Genomic DNA, 27,519 nt, shown 5'->3' on the forward strand with positions numbered 1-27,519 from the left:
TCGCGGGCGGCGACCTGATCACCGCGATCGGCAGCTCGGTGCTCGTCATCCACGGCACGACCCTCACGTACGCCATGACCGGGGGGGCGGACGACTCCACGACCGTCACCGTCGACGACGACGTGCTGACCCTCGGGCGGGGCGGCATCACCGCGCACGGCGGCGCCGTGACCCTCGGCGGGGAACACGCATCCTCGCCGCAGGACACGCAGTACGCGCTGGTGGGGGGCGCGACCATCACCAAGGTGGGCGCGTCGGTGGTGGTGATTAAGGGCGTCTCCTACACGGTCGGCCCGGGCACGGGCACCACCACCACCGTCGCCGGCGGCGAGAACGTCACCGTCATGCCCGACGGCGTCGCCGTCGGTACCCTCAGCCTGCGGTTTCCCTTCGGTCCCACCACCGTGATCACGCCGGGTGCCGGGCCTGGTGGTTCGGGTGCCACGCCTACGGGGTCTGTCGATGGGGGTGGGGATGGCGAGGAGGATGGGGTTGGCGCCGTGCGGCCGTGGCTGGTTGGGGTGGGTTGGGGTGTGGGCGTTGCGCTCGGGCTGGGGGTCTTGGTTTGATTCGTTCGGCCATGCTACCTATCTGTCCGCCCATGCGTCCATGCGTCCATCCGTTTGTCTCTTTTTGCCCTTGGTTTGGTTACCGTGGAGTTTGATGGGTGTGTGTGGTGGCGGTGGCGTAATGGAGTCTTCTTTCTGGTCTCGGGGGAGTGGTCCCCCTCTACTCTCTGTATGTGCGAGAAAAAGCAGCACGTTTGGTTCGGTTCAGTGCGGCTCGGTTCGGTTTGTTTTTGTTTTTGCTTTTTTGGTTGAGCGCTGTTAGTTTGTTTTATTAGTTTTGCTTTTAATCGCCATGGTCTCGTGGTTGAAGGCAGTGGCTGAGACTGCCTGGTTTGTGTGTGTTGGCGGATGTGTAAGGAGCAGTTAGTTGCGATACCCGAAATACTACGCGGGAGGCGGCTATATATCTCCTAACGAGGGGAGGATATTCAAGTTTGTTATGCTTTGGGCACTCCCTTTCTATTTGGGTCGAGTGTACATATGCGAAAGGAACGTGGCATAGGGTATATAACGCTAGATAGTCATTGCCTTTTGACAAACTCACCCCTCAATATACCAACCATCGGTTGCTCGTCCTTTTTTTCGAAGGCCTTTGTGTGCATAATTCTAGATATCGCTAATGGAGCGCTTTGCTCCGGAGCCTGACATTGCGGGAGGGGTATATATGGTCTGGGTTATCTTCGCTGATGGTCGCAGAAGGTTGCAAATTCAGCACGCACCAGCTAGCTGATCATGAATCAGCATAGTGCCGCCCTAACGTTATTCTCAGTACTATTCTCCCGACCACCCCCTCCGTCTTTTCAACTATCTACCGGTGTGTCCTCCCTTTTCTCCAGTTCGTCGTGGTTTGGCCTATGTGCCCATCCCATCTGTTAACCCAACATGGGCAGCCGTGGCTAAGATGTGGTGAAGGGGCCATACATATTCTTGGTTCTTTGGGATGAACCCGGCCGGGATGCTACGGGGATCCGCCTGGGTTCTAATCAACATGTACAGCGCTCAAACCGCGAAGTATTCCCATGCTTTGAAGACAAGTATCACCAGCGTTGTTGGCGGGATGCCTTGGGAAACGAACACACAAACGAGCGACTGATATCTACCTAGTAAGGGAAGGGTTCGTTCATGGGTTCAGACGAAAGCAGAAGCCAGTCGTGCGCTCACGAACCTCTCGGGGTCACTTCGTCTTGCCGGTGTTCCAGTTCACCATGGTAGGAAATTTGAGAGCAGACAATATGCAAGCGGCTATATAATAATTCCACCCGCGAAATAGACGACGACTTGCTAGCTTAAAACCACTGTTCCATCTCAAAAAAACACTCAAAGCGCAGGCCCATAACAGACGGCTAAGCCATCGACAGGGCATGAAAAGAATACAGTCCACAAAGAACACATACACCAACACACCTCAGCCAACCGCACTTCGACCTCAACCAATCTCAAGCCCACTTTCCCTTCCCCTTCCCCTTAACCTCCAGCGGCGGGTATTCATCCCCATCCCCACCCACATCCACCACGGCGCCCTCCTCCTGCTCCTTCACCCTCCTCAACCTCGCCTCCTCCTCCTCCAGGCTCAACCGCAGCGCAAGCGCCAGGTCATCATCAGCATCAACCCCAACATCAGCAGCAACCCCAGCCTCAGCCCCGGTCCCGGCGGCAGCATACCCCGACGCGCCCGAGCCAGACACGCCCGCGCCCGGACCCGCGGCATCAGACGGCGACGCGTCCGCCGACCTGCCCTGTCCCTTCCCTTTCCCCTTCCCCTTGGCACTCTTCACCTGGACTTTGACCTCATACTCGCTCCACGCGGGCCCACCGTCCCATGACTGCGACGGGGACTGCGACGGCGACTGCGACGGGGACATGTTGTCGTTGCCAACACCCTCCAGAAGCGACAGCCGAATGGCCCTTTGAATCTGCGCCTCATAGTCATCCTCGCCGTCCCCATCCGCTGCTGCTGCTGCTGCCGCTGCCGGCACCTCCTCCCTCAAAACGGGCAAATTGACCGCGCTCGGCCCGGCCCCGTTACTGACGCTCGGCTCGGGCGTAACAAAGGCGGCATCCATTATTGCACTGCTGCCCACGGAGCTGGCCGTCTCGCCCGCGGTGTCGCTGGCGCTGGTGTTGCGGCGCATCTCGTCGACGGCGAAGGACTCGGCCGAGACCATGGTGGCGTACTGCAGGGCCTCTTCCTCGGTCAGCTCGGCGAGGCCGACGCCGAAGCGCTTGCGGAGGCGGTCGACCTCGCGCGAGCGGTGCTCGCGCTCGTGGCGCAGCTCGGCCTCCTCGGCGGCGATGTAGCTGGACACGGTGCCGTTGTTGCGGCGGTTGGTGAGGCGGCCGTGGATGTCCGAGTGGCGGAGGCGGCGCTTCCGGCCGGATCCCTGGGCCGTGGAGCTGTAGGTCCAGAAGCGGACGAAGGTGCCGAAGGCGAGGACGCCGCGGAGGATGGTGGCGTTGGGGTCGAGGACGATGGCGCGCACGGCGAAGTAGTTAGCATGCTGCAGCGCTGGGTTGGCGTGGAGGATGTGCCGCGGGATGCGGCCTGATGATTTCGCGTTGAGGGTGCGGATAGGCTCGAGGGACGAGGCGAGCGGGTCCCACGCCTGGACGAGACTGTCGCTGCCCCCATGGACGAGGTACAGAGCCGAGACTGCGAGGGCGGTGACCTCGGGTGACTCAGTTTGGATGACCCTCACAGGGTTCACGACAGGTGAGGTTGTGTCACGCATGTTCCACACGATGACGGAGCCGGTGTTGGTTCCGACCGCCAGTAGGCGCGCGCGTCGGCCGGGAATTTCGCCGGTGGCATGCTTGGAGGTGGGAGTACCGGGCGTATTTGACCCCGACGACCCCGATAGCAGAGGATCCTCGAAGTCTGTCATCAAGGCAAAAGTGGACGTGTCCACTGCGCTCGCGGTGATCTCCATGGCCTTGTTGTGCTTGAACACGAATTCAGTGGGCCGCCATTCTTCGGCCTCGACCTTTCCTGGGATAGATCCAAGCCGAGGTGTGCTTGACCCGGAGGCCAACGGTGACACCCCATTCGTGTTGCTGTCAACTTGAAGGGTTGTTTTGGATACCTCAGCCTCGGCTTCACCTCCGAAGATTGACTGACGAGGGGCCGCGGGCGGGGCAATCGGAGTCAACGCCCCAGATGGGCTGGACTTTGCTGAGCCGCCGCACTTGACAAATCTGCGGATAGAGGCGGGCTCGGCCTCTTCACTGCCGCAGGTGATAACAAAAATGGATTCTCCGCCGCCATTATCACTGCCGGCAGAGAAGTCGACCTCGAGCTTACGCAGCATGTCCCAGCCCTGGCACACCTTTCTGAAGTGCGCGGGTGTGTGCTTGAAGTACTTTTCAATCTCCCTAGCCTCGGCCACGACCTGTCCTCTGCTCAGGTTCATCGCATGGGCAGAGGATCTTGGGGAATATGTGCCTATCACCGCGTTCTTGTCAAACTCATCAGGCCTTGCGGTACGCCGGGTCGACTCGATCAGTTCCCAATGCGCGGTTCGGCCGGCATGCCAAGCATCCTTGACGGCATCCTCAGCCTTGCCCTTATGAAAAGGGGGGCTCGGTGGTTCGGTGAGGTAGTAGACCTCGCCTAGTGCATTCAGTGCGACAGCCCAGACACGGCCTAGAGCCTTTCGCCGCAGGCTGTACTGGTCATCAACCTTGATGGCAATGATGGGCACGCCAGGGCTGAGCACCCAGCGGGCGGTCATATCCCCATCACCGAAGCGAGGGCCTGTCGATTCATGACCCAGAGCATAACTCGTCACAACGCCGAGTGTAGATCCGGCGAGGATGCCAACCATAGATTGCGTTGTCGACGTCACACCAGACGACTTGGCGATCCAGACACAGCTGACCGCATCAACCATGCCCGGGATTTTCGGGACCTCTGGCGCCATCTCAACCATGCCGTGGTCGTGGCCAATGTAGTGTCCCCGTAGTTGGCCAGTTGCCTTGTAGTACATGCGGCCACCGGGGAACCCCTCGCCTCCGGCGAAGCCATAGGGCTGGCTCACGTCCATGACGTTGGGCACAGCAGCCGGACCTTCGCCGACACCAAAGAACTCGAGGTTCGGAAAGACCTCGTCAAGCTGCTGGAAAGCGAAAGGGTCATCCAAGCCCCATTTCTCAATCCTTCCCGTGGTGGGATCGCCGACGGTGGCTATACCAAGATCGCGCGTCCCATGGATCACTCTCGGGCCCTTCTTCCCGCCGGTAAAGTCGGCGTGAACATGGCTCACCATCCACGGGAGTTTCGAGTTGTAAGTCAGGACAGCTGTGGCCTTCTTCCCGGATTGGCTGGAACGAGCCGAAGACCCAACGCTGCCGGGCTTCCCGCGCACCACGCTCCGCAGGAGGCGCGTGCGGAGGAGATACTCGCTGCGCCAGGAGGCCAGGGGGGTGAGCCTCGTGAAGTAGCGGACCTCGGATCGAATGACATCCGACGACTCGGCCTCCTCTTTAGCCTGCTGGTCGGCCTTGGTGTGGCCCGCCACGGAGTCCTGTCCCGCGAAGTAACGCAGGAAGGCGGCCCGCCATGCGTATGGAGTGGTGACGAGGGCGTAGAAGCGCTTCGAGACCAGGGCCACGGCGCCGTGCGAGTCGGGGTGCAGGTGGGACAGGATTTGAGTCAAGATCTCTGCAGCGGATCGTGTCAGTGGCCCGCTGCAGTAGCTTCAGGTTTGACGGCGTGGGTGAACACGGGGCCAGTGGCAAGAGTAAAACGAACCGTTGGGGAAATCGGTCAGCTGGACGCCGGCAGACTGCGAGCTATGGATGACCTTGAAGCCTAGAGCGGGGCGCGCGCTGTCGCGGGGTGACGTGCAGACTGCCGCATTTTCGTACTCGAAAATGCGTTGACCAGCGACAGCGACAGTGGCTGGGGTAGCCGCAGTGGACTTGACCTCGGTGACGCTCAACCAGCCAAGGGACTGGCTGAGGTGACCAACGTCGAGGTCGTTGTCAGACACTGCTCCACCAGATCGCTGGGCATCCGAAGACGTGCTTCGGGCGCGCAGCGGGGAGCGAGCGTCTGACGAGCCTGTGAGGGAGCGACCGGGGCCATGTTGAGCAGTGGTTGGGGAGGTAAGACTTGTGGATATTGCTGCGATGTCGTGGTTTGGAGTTTCGATCAGCCCTGGTTGCATAAAGGTTCCTGCTTGAGCACCGGGACGCGAGTGGTCGGCTGTGCAGCTCGATTGGCACAGTCGTGATAAATTTGGTAAATAACGTCAAGGCAAGTTCGTCAGTCTTGGGCCGAGGGTGGACCAGGCTAGACGTGTTGATTGTTGGAATCGGACGCGTTCACTCGCTGCTGAAGTCGTTCTACTGTATCGATCGTGCCTATTGCCTATTGCGCTGCGGTGGGTTGGAAGCGGGACCTCTAGACCTCGGGGCAAGTACCAGGTTGTAAAGTGACGTCGGGTGTTTCCATTCAGGTGTGCGCTCAGTTTTTTCGCGTCGACCACAAATTCACTGCTCGTCTGCACGTGGCCGAGGATTCTGTGGGGGTTCGGGTTCGGGTTCAGAGCGCTGTCAGCCCGGGGGTTGCATTTCTTGGCAATTACGCCGGCAATCACGCCAATCTCGGGGCGGCTCCTGGAAACAACAATCGAACAACGCCATCTCCCGTCGGTTGTGGACATGAACAATTACGCAAGAACGGGATCGTCCGAAGAAGCTAATTCTACCCGCTATTTCTCAACTTCGGGCGAGACAAAGCTTCGGCTTTGCGTACACTCGTCCTAGCAGCAATCGTGGAAGTTCCCGCCTGTATGGATTGCGAGGTAACTCCCGAGGTGGTCGAGGTGGTGTCTTCGGGACTCGTCGAAAACGGCGGCCGTGGCTCAAACTCATCCTTGAAAAACGCCCGTTTCTTGAACACAATGCGCCAAACGCGCCGGGAACAAACCGGGCGCGGCCGCGGGGCTGAGACATTGTTTCAAAAGCCTCGGCCCCAAGCCGAACGGGGAAAATGGGTCCCTCGGATCACGAACCGAGAAGTGTGGGTTCTTCCCAAAGATCCCTGGATAGGCTGATGGAAGTTTCTGCGCTTGATGGAAAAAGGGCAAACCCCCGTCAACCACCACGGCCTTCTCAAACCCGTTCACGAACGGCCCCGCTCGGCCCAGAACAAGTCGCCGCAGCCCGCCGCTGCATTGACGCATCCGGGATTCGGAAACACTCGTGCCCTGGCTCGCCTCGGGGAGATAACCGACAATCTCGCAGCTGGTGATCCCGATCCTCTTCCTGTGAGATTGCTCCGACTGAAATCGCGGCGACAAGACCAAAACAAGGCACCTCCATGCCCAGCCCATTCCCATAAGCTTTCATTTCGAAGCCTGGATTCAGGAACCTGCTCTCCCCGGGGTGAACTTCCATCCGTGCCTCTCCACTCGACCATCCTGATCCTTTCGTTGTAACTCCCCCTCCGCAATCTCCGTGGATGTCTGCCCTCGCGTGCGACTAAGAGCCGGAGAGTACCGACCGTTTTTGGTGAGCACGCTCGGAAGGTTGAAAGGCAGACGCCGTTCAGGACGCACAAATCTCGAGTATGGTGTGTTCCGGGTGGCCAGCGGGCGTTGGGTATCGCATACCTCAACCAACAGAGACATCCCACTGAAACTTGATGACTCCTCCGGGCTGTCAACCCCTCCCACCTTCGCCCCGCTCCAAAGCAAGACGTGGACCTGTCCAACTTGACACCCTTTCGCAACATTCCACCGTTGTTGTGGCAGTAGTCTGAAGAAGGGAAAGAAGTAGAACACGAGGAGTAAGAAGAAATCGAAAATAGAAAGGGAGCTCTACTTGCCTCGACACCTGGTTTCTGTACAAGTAAACTCGACCTGGGGAGAAGAGCGAGGGAAAGTGGAAAGGTTCCCTGGAGAGGGAAAGAAAGCTAGCAGGCCTCCTAGTCGGTGATCTCAGGAGTCACTCCAATCACATCTCCCGGGGCCATCGCCGAAAATGTGTGGGCCGTGTTTAGGCATCCTACTGTGTATTTCGTACACAGGAGGTTGATATGGCATTCGAGACATGCCCGCACAAGGTTGGTGTCGACAGAGTCATGAAGTCTGCAACGTTACTGCCAATGACGTTGTAACGAGTGGGTTCAGCCCGGGTTAAGCACGCAGAGGCAGCGTCTCCGGGGTCCGGGGATACCGTGTGGGTTTCGTTCTCTTGTCCGACGAATGTTCCGAGACATCAGGCCCAGACACAACCTCTCTTCAACGTTTCGACCGACCAAATATGGGGCTGGGGGGAAGGGCGGAAGCGGGCGGGCACTGCCGAGGACCCCACATGAAGATCTTGGAGATTGCGCTGTCAAGCCATGACAGGGCATGCCAGCACAGGGAAGGGGAAGGAAGACTCTTTTGCAGACCGACAGCACACACACGCGGCGGTGCCATCACATCAAGCGTTAACCGCTTTTTGATAAGGGAAGGGTTTGTTGAGAGAAGGGACAAGGGGCGGGGAAGCAGGGTCCGGCATAATGCAAGCATCTTTTATTGGTGGAGGTTGCATCGCTTCGCAGGTCTCGCGGTGCGGCCTTTCGCCGGCGCAAATGCCCTGTTTTCGTGTGCAGAATCTGGTCACTTTCAACGCAGATATATCTCAACGTTGAACATGGCGGTTGTGGTGTCACCTGCGACATGGGCGGGTGGGAAGGGGTTCTCCCCCCATGTGTGTCTCGTACCAAACTTGAATTTTGCCCGCTCTACCGTTGAAAAAAAAAGCATCCGAACATGCCGCCATCGGATGATGTGCGTCTCAGGATCAACGCATGGCCTGTGCGTCCCGCTGCTCGCGTCGGGCAGTGTGGAGACGGGCAATCGTGGAACAACGTCTCGAATCCGACGTCGTTGGCCCCGCTTGGCCTCAAACTGTTTGATGCCCACATGCCGTGCTTGGAAACCGAGAAAATCTCCCACAGGATTTTGATCGACTATGTGGTGTAGGAAATCCCGCAGAATAAACGGCGGTATGCACCCGACGTATGAGACAAATAATCGCAACCAACAAGAAGCCGGAAACGGAACGCCGGTGGTTTTGGGCCGGTCACTCGAGCTGCTCTACCAGACCAGCTGTTCTAGCCCGGTGTGTGGAGAGATGCAGGAGAGTTGCAGCCATACACCTGTGGCCAAGCTGCACCTCTTGGCGGGGAAAAGGTTCTGGCATCCGGCGGTCCCGTCAGGAGGCGAGATGATGCCCAAGGATTCGGCGGCCCGAGAGTCGCTGGGGAAACGCTGCATCAACCCGCGTTGGGGTCCAATATTTCCTCGCTATCGGTCAACTTGACGTGGGGCTAGTCAGGCCGGGACTGGGGTATGTACTTGTATACCTCAAGGAGTTGGGCTAATCTTGGGGAAAAACTAATGGCCTGATGTTTGGTCCTCGAATCCTCAGCCGCGACGTGGTAATTGTGCTCCGTATGGCGGAGGGCGAACTGACGCCGTGCATCCCTTTTTCTCGTGGCGGGCCGGCTGAGCGGAGCGGCAGAAAGACGGGGACCGGCTGAAATGCACATCCGCCTGGATCCGACAGTCTGGAACCAAAAGCACATGAATGGCCGCCACAATTGGGGTTGCAGGACAGCAAAAGGCGACGCAGAAAAACAAAGACAAGGGTGTACAGAGCTGCGGTTCGCCAAAACACAACTGACTTTTCAACGAGTTCGCACACTCAACGTCCCTGATGAACGAGCTTCAACTTCACCTCAACGGGATGTGGAGCGACGTTCCCGACCGGATGGTGCGAGCGAAGTGACGTTTAGTCGGCGGACACTCCCGCCCGTCGTCCGTTTTTTCGGGACGGCATCGCACGAGCGTCTGCGAGCCCCCCTGATTTCCGACCTGGTCATAACAGACCCTGTATCGTCAACGGCATTGGAAGGCTTCCTTGCACATATTCAAGCGCAGAAATCCACTCCAGGTGAGCAATCGGATGCCAACCGGCGGGCCTAGTCGGACAACAACCCGTTTTCACAACCTCCTCCACTCGGACGAGATTTGAAAGTGGGTTCTGCTTAACGGCCAAGCTGTGCCTGTGTACTGTGGAGTGGAGGTTGCTGGCACGCATTCACTCACGCCGCTGCATTATGGTGGCGCCGGAACCTTTGGTCAAGACGGGCGTTCCCGTGTGGGTGGCGCTGGTGTGAGCGGGTTGGCAAGGGGCCAGGACGAGGACACGTCGGCGCTGAATTCTCCCCGTCGCTTTTCTGCCGAGCTGTCCGCCGCTGCCGTTGGCTGCATCGTCAACGAACCAACTTGGTCGAGGACGACACTGTAAATCACGCAGGGGACTGGGGGGAAATGGAGAAGGTGCCCCGGTTTGGTTTGAGCTTTATCCGGCAATTCAAAAGACGTTGTGACGGGGCCAATCGGCTTGCTGAGATGGAAGGCCGAGTTGATGACGGGAAAGTTCGGCGTTGCGGTTGATCGACATTCTTCGACAAGACGAACTGCTGAGACCACTCATCCCGTGCGACTGTGTTTGGGCAGGAGACGCTCTCGATCAACGAGTTGCTGGATTAGGCTGGTGCATCCGCCAACGTTACTCTGCAGCCACTGGATGGTATGGCAGCTGCAGGACCCAACGCGGGTCGATGTGTTGGTGAGGAGGTGAGCAACAGAAATTGCCAGTTTGCCTCCCGAATGATGGCAGGTTGCCGGTGACGTTTTTGTCGCCATGCGTCGATGCTTCCATGCTTCCAAGCTTCCATGACTCGCTCGCTATTAAGCGCGGTCTGCTTCCGGCGAGCGGCGCTGCCGGTCCGGTCCGTTGATCGAGGCGTCGGCAGTGTGGCAGTCTCCCTATGGAATCTGTAACAGTTAACTATTGCCGCCCGCATCTCGGCGTGGGATCGAGAAGTGCCGAAGGACACAGGGAAGGTCAACGGGTTGGGTTGGGTTGGGTGTGGTGTCCCGATCTCCGGTTCAAAGATCATGATCGAAACGGCGAGATGTGCTGCGGTATCCCCGAAGCAGAGATGCCTGCAGCGCCGAGTGCCCATGCTCGCCATGTCAGAGGATGGAAATGGTGCACTCAACCCTTGTTAGCGGGAAGGGACCGCCGGCAGCCGTGACTGGTGGGTTCCCGGAGCCCCCACTCTGAAAATTCTGGGTAAGTCGGGCGATTTTCCCATTTGGACCTTTCGGCTGGGCAAGACGAGCAAGGGTCCCCGCCCCGCAAGCGCACCGCTTCCAAGGGAAAGGCAAGCGAAGTGACTGGTCCCGTTGTTCCTGGTTCACAGAACAGGTGGAGTTGCACACCCGCCCGAACTCCTGGGATGTGACGACGTGTCACCGTGTTCGAGAAAAACGGAGCACGCCCGCCGTTTGCGACGCGTTTTGCACACTGCGCGGAAGAGAGCGGAAATTCTCCGTTAAATATACCCAAGTTCCAAAACACGGGGTTACGGTACAAAGCTTGGTAACGTGGTCAGCCCCTCGTGTTCCCGTGGTTCCTTGTCTCTTCATACCCCACCGTTACACTTGGTTACCATACTTTCGTAATTTCATACACAAACCCCAGCTTCAAAATTGCAACCGAGCCCTCTCCGTTTTCTTACCCCCGTCCTTCCCGCCGCCTCGGGACCAGCAGTGGCAAAGTCGTTTTGAGCTCCCGGGGGAACCCCTCAACTCGCCCGCACCACTCGCTGAGCACAACCGGAGCACCCAGCCAGCCAGCGTCTCACGCCCTCTGCATTGGCGTGCAACTAGGAGGCGTTGGGCTCGACAACCTCCGCTACCTACAGACATCAGCCCCCGAGCAGGTTTGCCGCACGCGCTAGTTATTGATTAGCGGTGCGTGACGCCTTCTAGGTGGCCAGTTCGTCCGGTTTGTCTGGTTCGTCTGGGCCTTTGAATTGCGCTTGACTGTTCGCTGCGACTCGCTGGCGTCCCCCGTTCCCGCAATTGGCGTGGACCTTACCAAATCCTGTCGATGCCACCGCTAGCGTGCTGCATCCCTCCCTCGTTTCCGCCGTGGGCCTGCTGGAGCGCAACAATACCCCAGTTATCCTTGCTAGCCTCTGGCACCGCACCACACCGAATCTGTCTTCCTTCTCCGCTCTCTTCTCCTCCCTCCTTCCCGCTCACAACGGCGCTTCCATTACTTCCGGGGCTTTGGCTACTTCTTTTCCCCTTCCTCCGGAGTTTGTGGTGACCTCCGCCAAACAACCTCTCCATCGCCGACCGACTCGAGGCCACCTCAGCGCCATCAGGGATCGACAATTGCCCCCGACACTCCGCCCATTACTGACGCGGACTCAAAGTGTACCTTGATCTCAACGACGAATAGACTCCTGCAGCAGCCACAGTGCACGGCCGCCGCTTGGGGTTCTTGCTTGCACCCGGGCCCACCACAACACACAAACTTCCGACCTCACTGCAATTCAATTCGGGGTGAATTGCAGACTGAGAGCCTAGGTTCTGAGAGTGAACATCTCGATCAGCCTGGTTCTTTTTTTTTTCTTTTACTACGACCTTGTCGACGCTATTGGCCAGTCGTGCGATATCTACATCCCGATGCTCCTCTAACACACACACAACACCCATTGAATCATCTCGACAGCAGCAACATCGCCAAAAATGAGTTCGCCAGCGCAGGGAGGGCCGTCGGCCGTTAGGGAGAAGGAGGAGAAGAAGGGGTTCGGGAAGAAGGTCCTGTCGAGGATGAAGACGGTTTTGAAGAAGGCCACCGACCCGTCGTCTCGCCGCATGTCCGTCGCCGCCGCGAAACCCGAACCGACCAGCGCCCCCGCCGTGGCTTCCACGAGGTATGCTCGACTCGTTGCTCCTTTGTTCTTGTTTTATCGGGCGCGTTGGGCGCCTCGATGACGGGGATCATCTTTCCACCATGCATTGGCCCCGAATACTAACATGTTGCTGTAGCCAAACCGCGCCAGTGGCAGAGGTTCCCGCAGCTGTGGAAGCCACCAAGGTCCCGAGGTCTCAAATCTTCGCGGAGCGGGCGAAGAAGCTCGGCGAACTGTACGGTTTGGAATTGCCGCCTAGCGAGTGGCACAAGACGGAGGGTCATGCCCTCCGCGTGGAGAAGCCCATCAGGATGCGGGTGCACAGGAAGTGCCATCTCTGCAGCACCTCGTTCGGCGTGGGCAGGGAATGCCCCAACTGTACGCACCCTCGCTGCAAGCAGTGCCCGCGTATCCCCCCGAAGCGCACCGAGGCCGAGAAGGAGGAGAGCCGCAAGAAGCGAGCAGCCATCATCAAGGAGCGGGCCGAGAAGGCGCCCATCATCCCAGACTGGGACCCGACCCCGAAGAAGATCGTCCTCAAGCGACCGGCCAAGACAGGAGGCCAGGACCTCTACTACAGGAAACCCCGACAACGTATCCGGAGAACTTGCTGCGGGTGCGAAAAGCTGCTCGCTGGCACCAAGACTTGCGAAGGATGCCAGCACACGCGTTGCACCGATTGCCCCCGGGACCCGTAAGTTCCAGTCTTTCCGCGCGCCGTTTTAATGAAGCTCGCTCGCTAACACCCCATACAGCCCTAAGAAGGACAAGTACCCGTACGGCTATCCTGGCGACGCCCCAAGTGCGAGGATTGGGCATTACCAATGTGCTAGCTGCAAACACATCTTCTCCACGCCGCCCACGGACGAACCCGTCTGCGTCAAATGCAGTCACACCCAGTGCGACAGGCTCACTCCAAGGAAAGTGGAGCCGGAACCCGATCCCGAAATCCTAAAGAGCATACAGGTGAAGCTGGAGGGCCTGAAGCTCAAATGACATTAGCCAGGCGAAGGCAATGTTATGATGGAGAGGTCGGTTGAACGTGGTGCGGGCGATCAAGCGTTTATTTTCTTAACTCTGCATTATTCCTCTAATGCATTCAACCACCATCTCTTCTCAGCGAGCATGGGCCTCATTTCGTCGCGAAACATTTATCCGGATTTTCCCCTCTAAAGCATTCCTGGAGACGTGTGTCGTCTCACGCGGCCAGCGGTTGACTTTTCCTTTCGTTCCTGAACCAATCGCGCCTACCTCGCCCTCACGCACCGCCCCTTATTCTACGGACAGATAGGGGGCACCACGAACAAAACGATTTACGAAAGAGTCTCCTCTTGCTGCCGCGACGGGAAATTCGATTCCACACCTATACATACCTTCCCAGCACATTCGAGTATATGCGACCACGACCCGATTGCATCTAGACAACCACCCCTTTTCATACCCTTCATCCCCAGCCGGCCGGAGCATAGGGGTACTATCAGACTACGGAGGAAAGCGGTAGATATGGGAAGTTGGGACGGGCCACATGCGCGCTGGGACGCGGCGAAAGAGGATGTGTGGGAGAAATGGCAGCACGGCCATGTCTTCGGGCTCTGGAGGGGGCTTTCACGGGGGGTTCGAAGACGGTACCAACGACACGCCAGAGCGGACAGGAAAATCGAAGGAGGCGGAGGGCATGGAGGAAGGCAGAGACAGATAACTTGGGACTCCTTTGGTTCTCAGTGTTCTACATTCGCACCCGTTTCCTTTTCTATTTTTTGGCTCGGTCAACAAACAACCCTTGGATGAATGATCACACTTTTTTCCCGTCATCAACCCGAGATTCCCAGATATCGTAAAAAAGGCAGGTTACTTGGCGGAAGAAATTCCCGCTCTTGCGCATCCGAGGCAGTCAATCGGACGGGGCGGCGCGAGTGAGGCGTTTGCTGTGCCCCTTTCCTGCTGCCCGACTCGATTCCCTCCCCAAGCCGATCGGACGGGAGCCGCGTCGCACGAACCACAAAAACCCAATCTTCTCCCGGTAGCCGGCAGCGAATCACATGGCGTCCCAAGAGAGAAGGCAAACCGGCCCCCAACTGCACTTGGACCCATTTGACATATTTTGACATTGCACAGTCACCAAAGTGTGGAAACACAGAGCGGGCGTGGCAGAGCAGTGGCAGTCCTGTTTCACCCTCGGGGTAACGGCAGTAACTAGCTCTCTGCATGCGCATGTATCCGGCCGCGGAATTCGAGCCACTGGGCGAGGCCCCTTTGGCCGGCTGGCTCCGCCGAGAGACGGCATCACATAGGGCCTTCGGTAGCCTTTTGCTTTTCCAACCCTCCCTTTCCTTTCTGGCGGGACGGGCGGCCATGGCCTAGCCCCCCCGTTGGCGCAAGGCGATGGGAACCGACAGCCCGGGCGGATGCCGGATGGGGGTCATCGCATGTTGGGCTCACCGGTCGGCAGGGTTTGTTTTGTGCTCCTTCTCTCTTGGTGCCTCTTGAGGGGGAGGAGGTGGCGGTGGATTCGCCACGATGTGAAGTCCTTGCCGGTTCGCGTTACCTCGGGTGCTGCTGACCAGACTCGCCAAACTCGCGTCCCCGTGCCAATGGACAGTACATAGATTACATAGCAGTTACACGAACCGCCACCCACCCACTACCTCGGGAACCGGCTGATTCCTACTGATAGGAGCCAGGTGAGAGATGACGCGAGCTCTCGGTGTCTCGGATGCTCGCGGGAAAAAAAGTTTCTATGGCTTTTTCTTCTCGGCGATCAATTCCTGTGCTCAGACCGGCGGGTTGGGTTACCGACGGACTGGTAACAACCAAGGAAACCCCCCGTCCGCGGATATGTTCTGCTGCACTTGACTCCACTCAGCCAACTAACAAGCGCCAACTCGCTCGTCAGAAGGGGGTGCCCTGCTGACTGCAATCAATTTCGGCATTTGGTGAGCGAACATGTCGGTGGGCGAGCCAGAGTCGGGCCTTTCTTTCAGCCGGGAGAAGAGGTGAGATTTTGGCACTCGGGCTGGCCTGGATTGGATGGATGACGGTGCGCACACACACACACACACACACACACACACACACACAGAAACCGGCTGCTTGGGACAGATTGCGGAAAGGAGCTTTTGGGTGTGCATGATCGGGCTGCCGAGCCACGGGCTCAGCGCGGCTTGGGCAGAGCAAGGGTCGGCCCGGGCGCGCGCAAAATGGCTGAGAAGATGATTTGCTTCGCGGACAGTGCCCGTGTCAAACCATGGAAGTCCCGTCCCAACTCCCGACTGCGAAACCAACACCACACCCCTTCTCGGCCTGTGCTTCTGTGACGCATTGACAACCAACCGCCCGTGCGAGAGAGCTGCGACGTTCCGAATTGTCCCACTGGAAAAAATTGCTTGATCTTTGCCACTCCAAGGCTAGTTCATCGACGTCAGTTCCCGATGTTGGTTCGGATAATTTATGTGTTGAAACCTCGCTCCGCTGGCGGAAAGCCTCCTTCCACTCCCCGAAAACGCCATGGCTGCTCTCGGGAGCCAGGCCGAGCTCACATGATGGGACCGAATGATGAAGCCCCCACGCCTCGGCCAGCGCTGGGCTTCAGTGGGCTGGCAGCTGAACAAGCCCAGTGGACCGGAAAGCAGCCACATCCGGACCTTCTCTGACGGTGCAGATCGGTCGGATAATATTCTGCGGCTCCAATCATTGCCGTCATCAGATCTCGCCTCTTCTCACTGACTCGTGAACAACCCCCCCCCCTCCTCCTTCGTTCCCTTCCCGACCTGTCGGTAATTCTGGAACGAATATCTGTGCTGTCGGTACCGTGCCGTTGCACAGCATCCGCTCAGTCTCACCGCCTCTTCCCAGCCGGTGAGCCGACCCAGCTGTCTGGGAGGCTGGTGGAGTCACTCCACTGCGTGGTCTGCTTGGTTTTGTGCTGGTTAGGATGAACGCTGCAACGGCGTGTTTCGTCTCCCCAAGAACCCAGGTTTGTTAGCGGATGCCGAAAACCTTCGGAGAGGGGCGCTGCTGACGCCGAGTCCGTGGGTTTTTATTACGAAAAACGGAGGTCCGAAACGGAGTGGGATGTCCCCACTTAGTTTAAACTTACCGTGACGATGGCTTCGTTTTGAAATCGACTTTCAACGATCAAGACAAGGTTCGAAATTTACACCGCGTTTCGCGCAGCGTCAAAGGCGACAGGCAAAAGTACCCGCCAAGAGTAAGGCCATCTAGCAGAGGGATAGAGAAAGGAAACACCAACGTCGCTCCTTGACTCAATTCTAAAATTGCAACAAATAACCGGTCGCGCCTCGTTATCAAACTACATTTACAAGCTTCAAGATTACAATATGAGATATCTACAATATACTACTAGATAGTTCTGTCCCAGTTCAATGACCCCAGCCCAAACAAACATGTGAATCATGATCTCCCTTTGCTCATTTTTGAAGTCGCGAATCGGTCTATCTTCCCGACGAAAGCAACAAAACATGGAAGCGACCAAACCTCGCTCGACCAACGCTCATCATCACAAGCAACACACACCCTCTCTCCCCCTTCCACCCCCCAGAGACCTACTATGTCATCCCCCAGAGTCCTACTATGTCACCCCCCCCCCCCCCCCTAGAGTCCCTAATTCTCAACCAACCCCCCCGGCACGCGAAACTCCACGCCCACCGCCTGGCCCAGCGTGGCCTTGCGGCCCGGCCGCCGGCCGACGTACTGCCCGCCCCCGCTGTGCCCGCGGTTGTTCAGGTAGGCGGGGGCCTCCTCGAGCATGCCGCGCTGGACCCAGGCCTGCAGGCGGGCCGGGTCGATGACGCTCATGAGCTTCTCCGTCACGTAGAAGCGGCCCTGCACGTCTTGCTCGCCGCGCAGCACCTGCGCCGCCACCTGCACCCAGCTCCACCGCGCGCCCCCGCCCCCGCCGCCGCCCTTGTTGTCCTTGTCCTTGCCGATCGCGTTGCGCGTCGCGAGCTCCTCCGCGAAGGCCGCGCCGAGTGAGGCTTCGGCTGCGGGGGGCACGGTGCCCGGTGGTGCGGGGTGGGCTGGGGAGAGTTGGATCGTGCGGTAGAGGTTGCCTTTGAATTGGAGGGTGGCGCGCGCGCCGGGCGGGGAGGTCGGGGTGAGGACTTGGATTTCGGTGATGAGCATGACGAGGTTTGCGTCCGGTGGGAGGTCTGGCTGCGCGGGGCCGGCGGCGGGCGTTGTGGCGGATGGGGTGTTGATAACGCGGACGGGGTCTCCGATGCGGATCATCTCGGCGCCGAGGTAGATGCCGCCGTAGTGCTGCACGTGGAGGGTGCGGTCGGGCGTGGTGCCTTGGGCGAGCAGGTCGAAGGTGGAGAAGGCGTCGTTGATAGCGCGCGCTCCCATCTTGGAGGCTTCGAGGCCGAGGACCTGCCGATTGATCTCCCGCTTCGTGGGGTCGGGCTCTTGGGAGAGGCGGCCCGTCATGGCTTGCCAGTTGACCGTATCGAACGCCTTGTCCTTGAGCTCCTCCATGCCCGCATTGGGCACGCTAAAGGTGAGGAAGGGTCGCATGGATTGGCAGTCTTTTATCAGACTTGCTTGCTCGAGTAGTGTGTGACCGAGGGGGGCTAGGGTAAAGTGGTAGCTGGAGTCGGATGTGCCTGGGCGGATAGGTATCCCGGGCTTGGGGGTGATGGCGATGACTACACCTAGCCGCCAGGCTGTATGTTTGTACCAAACTAGCTCGCCCACGCGGAAAACGTTGGTCCAGCTGGTAGTCCCCGGAGGCGGAGGCGGGACCTGCGGCTGCGGTTGTGGTTGCTGCTGCCCCTGCTGCTGCTGTTGGGGATGGGGCTGCGGCTGTTGTTGCTGAGGAGGCTGCTGCTGCTGGGGGGGGCGGCTGCTGAATTGGCACCGGCTTTTGCGCAGCAGCGGAGAGTTGTGCTGCCATTGCTGGCCCAGGAGCGGCGGCCGCGGCTGGGGCCAAAGGCGGAATGACGGGTGCTTGGCTCCTTTCCCTCTCCGGTTTGGCCTTCTCAAGGTATTTCGGACATAGGTCGCAGGGACACTGGCTGTTGTCGGCCGAGTCGCTGACCAGCCACAGGGCATGCAAAGCAAACTCGCCAGGAGTGCGATAGTTGGCCTTCGGACCTGCCGGGTGCCCGTACAGGTAGTAGTCCCTGCCGCCGTCCTTCCTCACTGCACATCGTAGCTCGTAGCCCTTGGGGAATCCCGCGAGCACATATTGTTTCTCTAGGTAGTCCGGTTAGAGTCGTTCCATCCAAATAGTTTGCAACCGGGAAACATACTATCGTCCTTGGGTGCAATCTGGTTCTGAAGATGACCGGCGACGATGACCTCCCACCGCTCGAGTTGTGTTACATCTTGGTCCTCACTAGGGTTTAGGGAGCTGTGGTCGAGATTTGGGTATGCTTGGCCATCGCTACGTGCAATATGTATTGGCCAATAGTCGCTGGCATCTTGTTGTGCCGTTGTGCTGGCCATGACTGCAGCTGGAAGGACTCGAATTGTCCCCAAGTTGTCGTGCCGTACCTTGACCAGAAGCGGATGGGATGATTATCACGTGGATGCACGTGAAATTCACGTGGGGTTGTGGAGTTGCCCGTCCGTGTTGGTTCAAAAGTTCAAGTGGAAGGAATGGTTTGTGCAGGCAGTTGCTCTTTCGTGCAAATTGGCTCTGAGCAAATCCACACTGTCGGGGTTTGACGGGTAAGGATGGTATCTATTGAGCTTGCCGTTCGACCTAAACCTACAGGGCAGCGTGTTGTCGATGGTTCGGTTGTCTTGCGAACAAAGGGAGGATGAATGGAAATCAGCGTCTTCCGAAGAGTGCACAACCCTGCACGGCCCTGTGATGGTGCACGTGTGCTCCGCAGCCCAAGTTCCCAGCAGGCTGTTCAGAGTCTTTGACTTCCTCCTTCTTAGTCACCTAGATAACCAACTAACTTTCTACCTGGTAGCTGTAACAACACTTTATTTCACTCTCTGAATAGTTTCATCCCTCCCCAACACAGAGCCATCCACACAACTATATTCCACAAAAAGAACACACACAGTCCCAACTTGTCACCTACCCAAGTCTTTTCTTGGAGTGGGTATCTCTCTCCACCTCTCTCGGCCCCCGTCGCAACGCAGCTGCAGTTCCACAAAAAAACTCTGCATCCGATGCAATCCACAACAATCATCAACGGCAAGGTGGCCGAGCGGTCTAAGGCGCCACGTTAAGGTGTTTAACCCTTAATCGCGATCCGTGGTCTCGAAAGGGGCGTGAGTTCGAATCTCACCCTTGTCAGCTTCTTTTTCCTGTTGTCCTTCCTCTAGGAAGGATGGGATACAGAGTCGAGAGTCTTTTTTTGTCTCCAACTGTGGAGGTCCCCAGCAAAACTTACTATGATACCTGCGCGAGGTATAGGTCAGGGTATCTGGTTTGTTGTCAGGACCTCGTTGGTCCCCGGGAGCCTCAGTGTGGCCAGGATGCGTCAAACCAAACTCCCAGCCGAGGGCTCCCTCGAACCTCGCTTGCATGCCCCGGCTTTCCTCCCTGATATGTTGCTCTGCAACTGGCCCTGAAACGACCAAGGACGTACGCAGTATGGAGAGGCAGACCTCGGGTACCATGGGCCAGATCAGTACGCTGGGCGCAGTCTTGCCTTGTCATCAACGGTTTTCTCCGACCCACGAGTTCATCTGGGAGTTCATGCGGGAAAACACCGTGCAATTATCGATCGACAGGAAACAAACCCGGGCCGTACTATGTATAGCGAGAAAGCCAAGCAAGGATGAGGTCACAATTGAGAGAACCTCGCGGCTTGTGATGACGGCATGGTTTGTTTTTAGCCGGTCGAAGACAAGTCTGACAACCTTCCTAGTTCGGAGGTTGATGACGGGATTCCCAAGAAGAACAGCCGAAACAGCGCGACCTCGACAGTACGGATAGAAACACGATGGCTCTGCCGCGATGACAGGTTTCCCACAGGGCTGGGGCTGTCTGTGCCAAGTCTATCGAGTCTGTCGAAAACAACGCGTTTCCTTGTTCAAAGACGGCCGGAGACCGACCCCAGCCGTGCCCAAAAGCCACCAGAAACTGTCTCGCATGAGCACGCCAACAGCGAGATTGTGGTCGACAGTCCAATCTCCCCATAAGACTCAACAGGGAATCCATCCAACAAGCAAAAAAGAAGCAATTCTGGATCACGGAAACCAAGCACACCAAGCAAACTTTTCAGATCTGAACCAGGGGGAGAATCCCACCCTCTGCATGCCAGGCACCGCCAGGAGAAAGCAGTCTGGGCCCTGGGCCGTTCGCACCGCAATCTCAAACTGCAGCCGCCATTGGGCCAGGGCCGGCGTGCCTGGCCCGAGCTGGGCTCGCCCCTGTCGGTGCGTGTCCACTGCCGAGATGAGACACCAGGAACCGCGTTCGGCCCGCTTTCTTGATTGGGCAGCTACTCCAGGGCGGACATGGGGTTCCATCACGCCCGATCCTCCTGTTGGCCCGGCCGCTGTCCCCCCAAGTCGTGCCCCGGAGAAATCATGGAGCAAGGCCTGGAGGTCTCAGTCAAAGCTGGGCATCGCGCCTTTTTCTCTCTCCACACACCATTGACTTCCTCACCGTCGTTCTGGGGTTGTTCAGAACGTTCTCTCTTTTCTTCCTCTTCGACGCTCGTTTCGCGATCCTCTCGCTTGATATCCTCGACGCTGTAGACGTCATAGTAACATTCGTTCATACCCTTCGCCCACGGACTCATCGACGACTCAGCGAAATTATACTGGTCGACACGCTCGTTCGCCTCGGCTCGGAAATCGCGTGATTAGGGGGAATTGGAAAGCTTGAATCAGTCAGGGGTTTCTCGAGGCAGTGCAGAGGCCCACCACAAAGACCAGACATCCGTCTTGTCCACACCACACTCGACATCCTCAGCCACATCTCCCCAGTTCGAACGCCATGAAACTCTCGATAGTCCAGGCCGCCATCGGCTCGGCCTCGGTACTTCTCTCCGCCCAGCCAGTTTCCGCCAACCTCGGCCACAGGCACGCACATGTTGAATATGCCAGGCGACATGGCCACGGGCACGGCCACAACCAGCTCCAGGCCGGCGAGGTCGTTGGCGCCCCCAAGGTCGCCGCGAGGAAGGCCCCATGCTCTCTGCCGGATGATGCCGATCTGGTACGCGTCCCAGGAAAAGTCAACAACGGGTTCGCCATGAGTCCGGATGAGCCATGCGAGGATGGGAAGTGGTGCCCCATCGCCTGTGTGTCGGGCAAAGTGATGGCGCAATGGAAACCGAACACGACACAGGTCTACCCCGAGTCGATGGTGGGTAGCCCGCTTCTTCTCTTGCAAGCTGGGGCGAGATATTGACAAATTCTTGTAGTATGGCGGGCTGTATTGCAACGGTGGGGAGGTTGAGAAGCCGTTCGATGGCCCTTACTGCGTGGACGGCACAGGTGCGGTCAAGGCCGTGAACAAGGCGGGCAAGATCGTGTCCTTCTGCCAGACGGTCCTGCCGGGCAACGAGGCCATGATCATCCCGACCGACGTCACAGACTCAGCAACCCTGGCTGTTCCGGGGCCGGACTACTGGCAGGGGACTTCAGCACAGTGAGTACCACGGCTAATGTTGCCCCAGCGTAGCGCTAACCGTCGTTGCTAGCTACTACGTCAACGCGCCCGGGATATCTGCCGCGATAGGTTGCATCTGGGGGTCGCTGAGCAAGGCGCTTGGCAACTGGACCCCTTACGTCGCCGGAGCCAACACCATGGCCAACGGAGACACGTTCGTCAAGATTGCCTGGAACCCCGAGTATCTGAAGGTGCCGCTGGCCAAGATCACTCCATCCTACGGCCTCAAGATCGAGTGCCCCGACGGCGGCTGCAACGGCCTGCCCTGCTCCATCGACCCCTCCAAGGGCGGCGTCGGCAGCCTCGAAAGCTCCAACAAAGCCACCAGCGTCGGAGGCGACTCCTTCTGCGTCGTGACCGTAGCCAAGGGCAAGACGGCTAACATCGTCGTCTTCAACACCGACGGCTCGCAGAGCGGCGGCGGCGACGACGACGACGACAGCGAGAGCGACAGCGAAAGCGACAGCGAAAGTGACGACGAGCCCGAGCCCACCTCGGAACCGCCCAAGCCGCCCAAGACCACGATCCGCGCCAAGCCGACCAGCACCCGGGCACGCACCACGGCCGCCTCCCCGTCCCCCTCGTCCAAAGCCACGCCCTCCCCATCTGAATCCACCTCGTCCGAGGCCTGGTACGGCGGTATCTTCCAGGAGCAGGACGTGCAGGGCGACACGTCCTTCTACACGACGCCCAGCCCCACCGCCGCCCAGCCCGTGCGCACCCCGACCCCCGACGCCGTGAAGCAGGCCGCGCCCACCTCCACCAACGAGGGCGCCGCTGCCGCCGAGGGCGGGTCCGCCATCGCCGGACTGGTGGTCGCGCTCGTGGCTGCTGCCGCGCTGTTCTAAGCCCCCCCCTTGCTGGTGGTGGCGATTCTTCTTTTCAACAAACCCACCCGAGTCCGATCCCGTCTGCTTTGGATGTTTCCATCCATCACCGATGGCGGAATCGGGCCACTTAATTGCTATTTTTATAGAGACGCCTTATATCCCGCGGTTTGCGCCTGCGTTATTGTTTATTATTTTTTTCGGCAGAACTCCGAAATCCTTCGCCGATGACGGTCCCCGCGGTTTTGGGGACTCGGACATCCTTATTTTTCGCCTTTCGATTCTGGCCGCCGCCCTTTGCTCGAGTCTTTGGGCGCCCGCATCTTGTTTCAAAGTTGTTGCTGCAACTTAGCGATATACCCCTTGAGTTTCGTTTCTTGGGTTCTTGAACCCCACGGTTAGGTCGCTGGTGTGTTTTTTGGTCTGGGGTAGTGTGGTGTTCCTTTTTTGGATGGGTTGGTTGGTTTATGTCTGAAGAGAGATGTATGGCCGGAATGAGGACGAAGCGGGATGGATGGCCTGGATTTTGGAATGGCTTGACTTTTTTGGAAAACCGGCGAATGGAAAAGGTGTGCTCGTCGCTCTCGCCGATGGTTGGGTATCGGGGATGGACAGACACGGCGAAGTTTAGTCAATGAAAGTAAAACGATTGACGATTGTAAGCCGCCTGCTCGCGTTGTTTTGTGAGGAAAGGAGATTTAGACGCGCAAACAGATGCAAGACCTAGATAACCTGGTTCTAAAATGTCATTCAAGGGAGGGTCGCAGTGAGACAACGTCGGCAGATTAAATATCCAAATTCCTCCTTTGCCAGAGAGCAAGACATCGGTGGTACAGACCGGCTAATGCCGCACACATCCTATCTATCTTACTCCGTCAAACTCAGGGCGGAGTGCGCACCCAGCCGGGGACATCGTCCATTTCACCAGGCGGGTCTACGCCTTCCCCAGCATCGCACGCATCCAGCGCGTCTTGGTGAGCCTCCTGGAACCTTTCTAATATGCTCTCGTAGGGATTGGGCCACCCCGCCGCGACAGCGTTGCCGCCCTTTTTCTTAGCGCCCTCGACGGCAAAGCGCTTCTGCTGGCGGGCGATGAACCCGTTGAGCAAACCCGAATACACAAGCCCCGCGACGACCGACTCCATGTTCTCGAGGTCCGGTCGCTTGTTGCCAAAGATCAGCCCCTCGGACGGCATCAGACGGCGGGGGCCGCCGGGCGGCGGCATGAGCAGCGAGTCCGCGTCCGCCTCGCCCGCGGCACTGTTGGTGACAGCCTTGACGAGAAGCTTGCTTACGCTATGCGGGCGCGGCCGTGCCGCCGGTTTTGCGGGCACGTATCCTTCTAAAAGCTTTTGGACGTATCCTGCGGCGGTAACTAGGTCTTCGAAGGACAGGGAGGCTGCGCGGTTGCCCCCCTCGCCTGCGGTGCCTTGCCAGGTGATTAGGAATATCCTCCGGGTAAAGGACCGCCAGACGAGGGGTTTCAGGCGGTAGAGAAATGTGATGTAGAAACCCTTGCCCCAGAGCCAGTCTCGGTTCAGGTTTAGAGCTTGGTGGAAGGCGACGAAGTTCCCTGAGCGGATGGCGGCGCAGATGGGGAAGAAGATATCGGCGAACCCTACCGCTTCGGGCCGTTGGAGAAGGGCCCAGGAGGGGAAGCGGCCGAGCAGGAGGTTGGCGGGGATCCAGTAGGTGAGTATCTGTCGGCGATGTTTTTGGAATTGCGGTAGGCATTCGCGGTAGGCTTCGGCGAGGCACATTTCGGCTCGTAGGTAGTGGTCGTGGTCGAAATGAAACCTCCCGAGGTAGTAGAGGAAGGTGACTCGTTGGGATGCTGGGAAGAGCGAAAGGGCTGGTCCGCTCGTCGAGAGATTGGTGAACATTTGTACAGCGAGCCGACTCTTGTCGCACTTGTCTCTAGTTAGCACACGATAGGTGACGGTGAAGAGAAGGGGGGGGCTTACGGCGAAAAGTAATTTCAAGGTGAGGTTGGCAAACAGATAGACAGCCACCTTCTTCCCTTTCGGCTCCGACCATCTCGTGCTGGAGCGGTCTGTTAGACAAGAAGTGAAGATCTTTTGGATGATGTCGGCCGCTAGCTCGACAATAGACTTCCTCTCGCCCGACTCTTCCCCCGTCATGTCACCCTGGATCTGCGCAAGCAGATCTGTCTGCCGAGTGAGGTTCATAACCAACTTGGACAGCGATTCAGAAAGCGACATGCTGGTCTGCAACAGCATAGTACCATATGTGGGATTCGCAAGAGCATTTGCGCAGGAGCTACAGATCCATATTAGTCAAACGATCATCGGGGAGAAGCAAGGAGGCGGCGGCCATACTTGAGAAGGTCGCTGAGCCGGGAATGCAAGCGGACAATATCAGCGAAGTCGACGTCGCGCCAGTACTCTAGGTACTCCTTGATGAACGAGTTGAAGCCGGGCCATGGGGATCCCTTCCCCTCCGGCACATTGTCCTCTTGCGGGAGACTTTTATCGATCAGGTTTTCGAGAGCTGGCGAGTTGATGGGGAAGCCCCCTTTGAGCTCGTTGCTCATCTCAAAGTAAATACTGGGGACGTCATGTTCGACCATGAGCCAATTGCGAAGTTCGTCGCCATTTTGCTCGAGAACGAACCCCCTAATACTAGACAGGAATTTGATCACAAGTGTCATTATGGTGGCAGCGATGCCAAGGTTTGCTTGGAATAACTGATGTGTGGTCCAAAGTGCGATGAAGATGGGGATGCGTGTCGGGGCGGATGAGTGAGCGGATGAGTGAAAGTCGTGGCTTGGGCACGCGAGTCAACCCGAATGGTTATTGTTGCATTGTGATTGTGGTAAATGGAAGGTGGAAAACTTAAAGAATGGGAATAACAGAAATGCAGATGCAGGGTCTCGAGGTAAATGTCTTGATGTTTTACGCCGTCTTCAACGTTCCGATGCAACAATGGACCAGTTGCCAAAGCGCGACACGTAAATAAAGTTCACAACGATCAAGCTCCTGATACAGCAGATCAACCCTAACCCTACATACAATATCAAGCATTCGGGACCACACCCGGTGCTGGGGGCGACCTTGGACACGCAAGAAGGTTCTCTCCATGCAGTTTACACCGACTCGATCCGCTGTACCACCATCGCCGATGCTGCACCTCCGCCGTTGCAAATGGCCGCAACACCATATTCACCAGGCTTAAGCTGGTGGAGCAGCGTTACGAGGATACGTGAACCCGAGCTGCCGAGGGCGTGGCCGAGCGCGATAGCTCCACCGAGTGGGTTCACTCTTGCGCCCTCCAGGCCAAGGATCTAGATGCCGCGGTTAGTGTGGGTTCCGAAACTCTGGGGATAACGGTTGGGTTTCCTCACCTTCTCGTTGGCCTTGATGACTGCGGCAAAGGCCTCGTTGAACTCCCAAACGGCGACCTGATCCTTGGTGATACCGGCTCGCTCGAGAGCAATAGGAACCGCCTTGGCCGGGGCAATTGGGAAATCGATGGGGTCTACGGCGGCATCGGCTGAACCGCAGATGCGTGCCAGGACCCGCGAACCCGCGCCGTACTCCTGCGCAACCGCCTTGCTACCCAGCACGAGCGCGCTCCCGCCGTCGTTGAGCGTCGACGAGTTGGCCGCCGTCACAGTTCCAGTGCCGTCCCGTACGAATGCCGGCTTGAGGCTGGGCACCTTGTCTAGCTTGACATCGAGGTATCCCTCGTCCGTGGTGATGACTGTGTCACCCTTCCTCCCCTTGACCGTGACCGGCGCAATCTCCTCGGCAAAGGCGTTATCCTTCCAGGCGGCCTGCGCCCGTTGGTACGACTGAATTGCGTACTGGTCCTGTGCTTCCCTCGAGATTTCATATTTCTTAGCCGTGTTCTCGGCGCAGTTTCCCATGTGGATCTGGTCGTAGACGTCGGTAAGACCGTCCTTGATGAGCCCATCCTCCATCTTCACGTGGCCGAAGCCAGGCAAGCCGCTCGCGCGCGGCATGTAATATGGCACCCTCGACATGTTCTCGAACCCGCCAGCGATCTGGGCTTCGGAAAGGCCTAATTGGATATTCTGCGCCGCGAAAGCAACGGCCTTCAGCCCGGAGGCGCACACCTTGTTGATAGTAACAGCTTCGACCGACGGAGGGAGGCCGGCAAAGACGGAGGCTTGGCGGGCCGGGGCCTGCCCGACGGAGCCCTGCAGGACATTCCCCATGTAGACATCGGTGATCTTGCTAATAGGCACTTTGGACTTTTCGAGGGCGGACTTGATGGCGACAGCACCAAGTTGCGGGCCGGTAACGCTCACGAAGGAGCCATTGAACTAGAAAATATCAGATGACGGACCGCAAGCAGATTATACGGACATATAGAATTCCAATCGAACGCATACCTTGGCTGTTGGTGTCCGAGATGCGCTCAGAATGTAGGCATCTCGGATCTCTTGACGAAGGCAGGCTTGGGACGAGAACAGCCGAGCCGAGCCGGTTCTGAGCTGCGGCGACACACGCAGCGCGTGCCTTAATTGCCCCGCCATAGCTACCTACTCGTAAGACAGTGTGCTCGACGAAATGAAAATGGAAGTGCAGGCTGACAAGAGTATGGAGATCGCTACGAGGGAATAACAAGAGAGAGGGAGACGGTGGACGAAATCGAGCATGTCATGAGCAAACTCGCCCAGCCGAGGGTTCGGCGTCTGAAAGACATGCCGCTGGGACTTGGTTTAGCGGAACTGCTCGGCTTGTGACGGACGACGGG

The 27,519-nt window shown here is 58.1% G+C and overlaps 9 protein-coding genes and 1 non-coding gene across 10 annotated transcripts; 5 read left to right on the forward strand and 5 right to left on the reverse strand.

The window, feature by feature from the left end:
* Nucleotides 1-1,609: 1,609 nt before the first annotated feature.
* B0H64DRAFT_192092 (uncharacterized protein) lies at nucleotides 1,610-6,086 on the reverse strand. The gene is made up of 2 exons (XM_062799098.1): nucleotides 5,317-6,086; nucleotides 1,610-5,226 (listed from the first exon to the last, which is right to left on the reverse strand). The coding sequence occupies exons 1-2, from the start codon at nucleotides 5,732-5,734 to the stop codon at nucleotides 2,006-2,008; spliced, it is 3,639 nt and encodes a 1,212-aa protein (XP_062658175.1). The 5' UTR covers nucleotides 5,735-6,086; the 3' UTR covers nucleotides 1,610-2,005.
* A 573-nt stretch (nucleotides 6,087-6,659) lies between these two features.
* On the reverse strand, nucleotides 6,660-7,570 carry B0H64DRAFT_192079 (uncharacterized protein). The gene has a single exon (XM_062799097.1). The coding sequence runs from the start codon at nucleotides 7,303-7,305 to the stop codon at nucleotides 6,694-6,696; it is 612 nt and encodes a 203-aa protein (XP_062658176.1). The 5' UTR covers nucleotides 7,306-7,570; the 3' UTR covers nucleotides 6,660-6,693.
* B0H64DRAFT_192120 (uncharacterized protein) lies at nucleotides 7,571-8,817 on the forward strand. The gene has a single exon (XM_062799099.1). It carries the CDS (start codon nucleotides 7,836-7,838, stop codon nucleotides 8,526-8,528), a length of 693 nt encoding a protein of 230 aa, XP_062658177.1. The 5' UTR covers nucleotides 7,571-7,835; the 3' UTR covers nucleotides 8,529-8,817.
* A 2,981-nt stretch (nucleotides 8,818-11,798) lies between these two features.
* On the forward strand, nucleotides 11,799-13,742 carry B0H64DRAFT_463642 (uncharacterized protein). Its single transcript, XM_062807610.1, has 3 exons — nucleotides 11,799-12,366; nucleotides 12,482-13,039; nucleotides 13,101-13,742. Exons 1-3 carry the CDS (start codon nucleotides 12,179-12,181, stop codon nucleotides 13,339-13,341), a joined length of 987 nt encoding a protein of 328 aa, XP_062658178.1. The 5' UTR covers nucleotides 11,799-12,178; the 3' UTR covers nucleotides 13,342-13,742.
* Nucleotides 13,743-16,965: 3,223 nt separating this feature from the next.
* B0H64DRAFT_375428 (transcription-silencing protein Clr2-domain-containing protein) lies at nucleotides 16,966-18,810 on the reverse strand (the record flags this gene model as incomplete). The annotated part of the gene is made up of 3 exons (XM_062802416.1): nucleotides 16,966-18,165; nucleotides 18,221-18,558; nucleotides 18,615-18,810. The coding sequence occupies 3 exons, from the start codon at nucleotides 18,808-18,810 to the stop codon at nucleotides 16,966-16,968; spliced, it is 1,734 nt and encodes a 577-aa protein (XP_062658179.1).
* A 705-nt stretch (nucleotides 18,811-19,515) lies between these two features.
* B0H64DRAFT_t105 lies at nucleotides 19,516-19,618 on the forward strand. Its single transcript has one exon. It is a non-coding gene; the product is annotated as a tRNA-Leu (tRNA).
* A 352-nt stretch (nucleotides 19,619-19,970) lies between these two features.
* B0H64DRAFT_192257 (uncharacterized protein) lies at nucleotides 19,971-21,100 on the forward strand. Its single transcript, XM_062799101.1, has one exon. The coding sequence runs from the start codon at nucleotides 20,285-20,287 to the stop codon at nucleotides 20,927-20,929; it is 645 nt and encodes a 214-aa protein (XP_062658180.1). The 5' UTR covers nucleotides 19,971-20,284; the 3' UTR covers nucleotides 20,930-21,100.
* Nucleotides 21,101-23,020, forward strand: B0H64DRAFT_192258 (uncharacterized protein). The gene is made up of 3 exons (XM_062799102.1): nucleotides 21,101-21,643; nucleotides 21,702-21,928; nucleotides 21,981-23,020. Exons 1-3 carry the CDS (start codon nucleotides 21,272-21,274, stop codon nucleotides 22,795-22,797), a joined length of 1,416 nt encoding a protein of 471 aa, XP_062658181.1. The 5' UTR covers nucleotides 21,101-21,271; the 3' UTR covers nucleotides 22,798-23,020.
* Nucleotides 23,021-23,411: 391 nt separating this feature from the next.
* On the reverse strand, nucleotides 23,412-25,664 carry B0H64DRAFT_192281 (uncharacterized protein). Its single transcript, XM_062799103.1, has 3 exons — nucleotides 25,116-25,664; nucleotides 24,741-25,056; nucleotides 23,412-24,686 (listed from the first exon to the last, which is right to left on the reverse strand). Exons 1-3 carry the CDS (start codon nucleotides 25,445-25,447, stop codon nucleotides 23,658-23,660), a joined length of 1,677 nt encoding a protein of 558 aa, XP_062658182.1. The 5' UTR covers nucleotides 25,448-25,664; the 3' UTR covers nucleotides 23,412-23,657.
* On the reverse strand, nucleotides 25,665-27,422 carry B0H64DRAFT_192240 (Thiolase, N-terminal domain-containing protein). Its single transcript, XM_062799100.1, has 3 exons — nucleotides 27,155-27,422; nucleotides 26,141-27,085; nucleotides 25,665-26,080 (listed from the first exon to the last, which is right to left on the reverse strand). Exons 1-3 carry the CDS (start codon nucleotides 27,296-27,298, stop codon nucleotides 25,883-25,885), a joined length of 1,287 nt encoding a protein of 428 aa, XP_062658183.1. The 5' UTR covers nucleotides 27,299-27,422; the 3' UTR covers nucleotides 25,665-25,882.
* Nucleotides 27,423-27,519: the final 97 nt, after the last annotated feature.

The sequence above is a fragment of the Chaetomium fimeti genome (assembly GCF_033439085.1).
Source record: "Chaetomium fimeti strain CBS 168.71 chromosome Unknown B0H64scaffold_5, whole genome shotgun sequence".
NCBI lineage: Eukaryota > Fungi > Ascomycota > Sordariomycetes > Sordariales > Chaetomiaceae > Chaetomium > Chaetomium fimeti.